Below are 1,653 nucleotides of genomic sequence, written 5' to 3'. Positions count from 1 at the left end.
TGTACCATCCAATGTGGTTCAGCAGTGGTGTTTCTACTTTACATATACTGTCAATATATCTGAAATTTGTCAAATTTAAGAAGACAAGGACTCAGAATCCACTTATATATTGTTGTTTGAGTTACTAGTAAACTCTTAAAAATACAAAACAAATTTGTAGATAAAATGTAACCCACCATAAACAACCCAAAATTTACAAGCCTGTTAATTTTATGATACTTTTGCATAAATAATAGCATTATCCCAATTTACATGAATACTTTTTAAAGTTATTAGATATAAGAGTTTTAAAAATGTAATTCTTTAAATTACAAAAAATAACATTCAGAAATATAATATATATATTGTAACAAGTATGGTAGTAATCCATTTCTGTCATTAAAATACTGTTTAGTAAATGCTTTGTTAGCAAACAACCTCTTCAGAATGTGGGACTTGTTAACTTGGAAAATCGTTTGGATTTTTAGGTTTTTTTTTCTCTCCACCAGCTGGTACATTGTTATCCTTCTCAAAATAAATAAAAGCTTGCCTCCTTCCTGAGAACAACAAAAGAAAGAAACTGACAAAAAAAAATCTTTCCTAATTGATCAGTTTTGATTGACACCACTTATCACAAACAGCTGAAAATAATTTCTTTATGCACTGATTATTTTCGGATCTGAGCCAATTAGTTTAAATTTATTTTAGCTTTTCAGTATGAGAAGGGGTGTTAATAGGTGTATGTGGATTTTTCATAATCCCAACATTTTAATTTGTGTGAAGCACTGTTAGAATGTGGGCTTGCTTGGAGAGATGGGGTGAGGGGGCGCGAGCATGGTGGGGGAGGGTCAGCGGGTAGCTTTGAAGAAGGGAAGTGGTATCTACAGTTTTTCTGTAAACTGCTTGTTTAAGAAAATGGGGGATGGGGCAGCAAAAGACTGGTGGAAGCCTTATAATGTTTCAAAGCAGGTAATATTTTATATTTTAAAAAAGATGTATTACAATCTATTCAACGATAACTGGCTTTATTGCACTTAACGTTTGCAAACTTTATTCATGACCCTTTTTCTTTCCTTTTTTTTTTTAACTCTTTCACTTTTCTCCACCTTTCTTTGTGTTTGTGTTCTATGGTACAAAATCTGACATGTAAGGATTCCCAAGCCTCCGCTGTCACTACGGTTTGACCTGCTGAAGGGCCTCCAGGAGTCCCCAGAGTACATGGGAGACACTGGGTCAAGAGACTCCTGGCTAGTTTGAAGAGTTTCCATGGCAGTGGTCCTGGAACTGCTTAGCTCTTACCAAGGGAGTGGCTGCGTAGTGTGAGAGCATGCAGTGATGATGTTATTTTTATGGTGTCTATTTTAGCTTGGGTTTTAATTTTTCCCATTGCCTGCAATAATAGGAACAGAATATGCAGAGACCTGCTACTGCTCCTCGAAGAACTGCGTCCTGAGGTTTCGAGACTGAGTAAAGCCTCCCTCTTAGGTGAGAATTTGAGCTGCTTCCCACATCCTTGGCTGTGTTATTCCCAGATCACAGAGTCCCCCCAAAACCAACCAGGAGACCGAGCCCTGTATATAAAAGCAAAGAGCCTTTCTTACACAAGTTTGCAAACTCGGTCTCTCCGTGTGTCCAATGTATTACAGTGATCAGTTAGAGTTGGGTTTTTATAAG

General features: G+C 36.9%; 1 protein-coding gene across 1 annotated transcript in view; it reads left to right on the top strand.

The window, feature by feature from the left end:
• The first annotated feature begins 813 nt into the window (after positions 1–813).
• Lin28b (lin-28 homolog B) overlaps positions 814–1,653 on the top strand; it is an 81,544-nt gene continuing 80,704 nt past the window's right edge. Inside the window, exon 1 of the mRNA XM_050123938.1 lies at positions 814–856. Within this exon, the coding sequence (XP_049979895.1) occupies positions 814–856 (43 nt within the window). The remainder of the gene's footprint in view (positions 857–1,653) is intronic.

Source organism: Alexandromys fortis, unplaced genomic scaffold, assembly GCF_014885135.2.
Source record: "Alexandromys fortis isolate MF-2015 unplaced genomic scaffold, M_Fortis_MF-2015_v1.1 scaffold_211, whole genome shotgun sequence".
Classification (NCBI taxonomy): Eukaryota; Metazoa; Chordata; class Mammalia; order Rodentia; family Cricetidae; genus Alexandromys; species Alexandromys fortis.
Note: the sequence above shows the minus strand (reverse complement) of the source record. Positions and strands in the feature narration are given on the sequence as shown.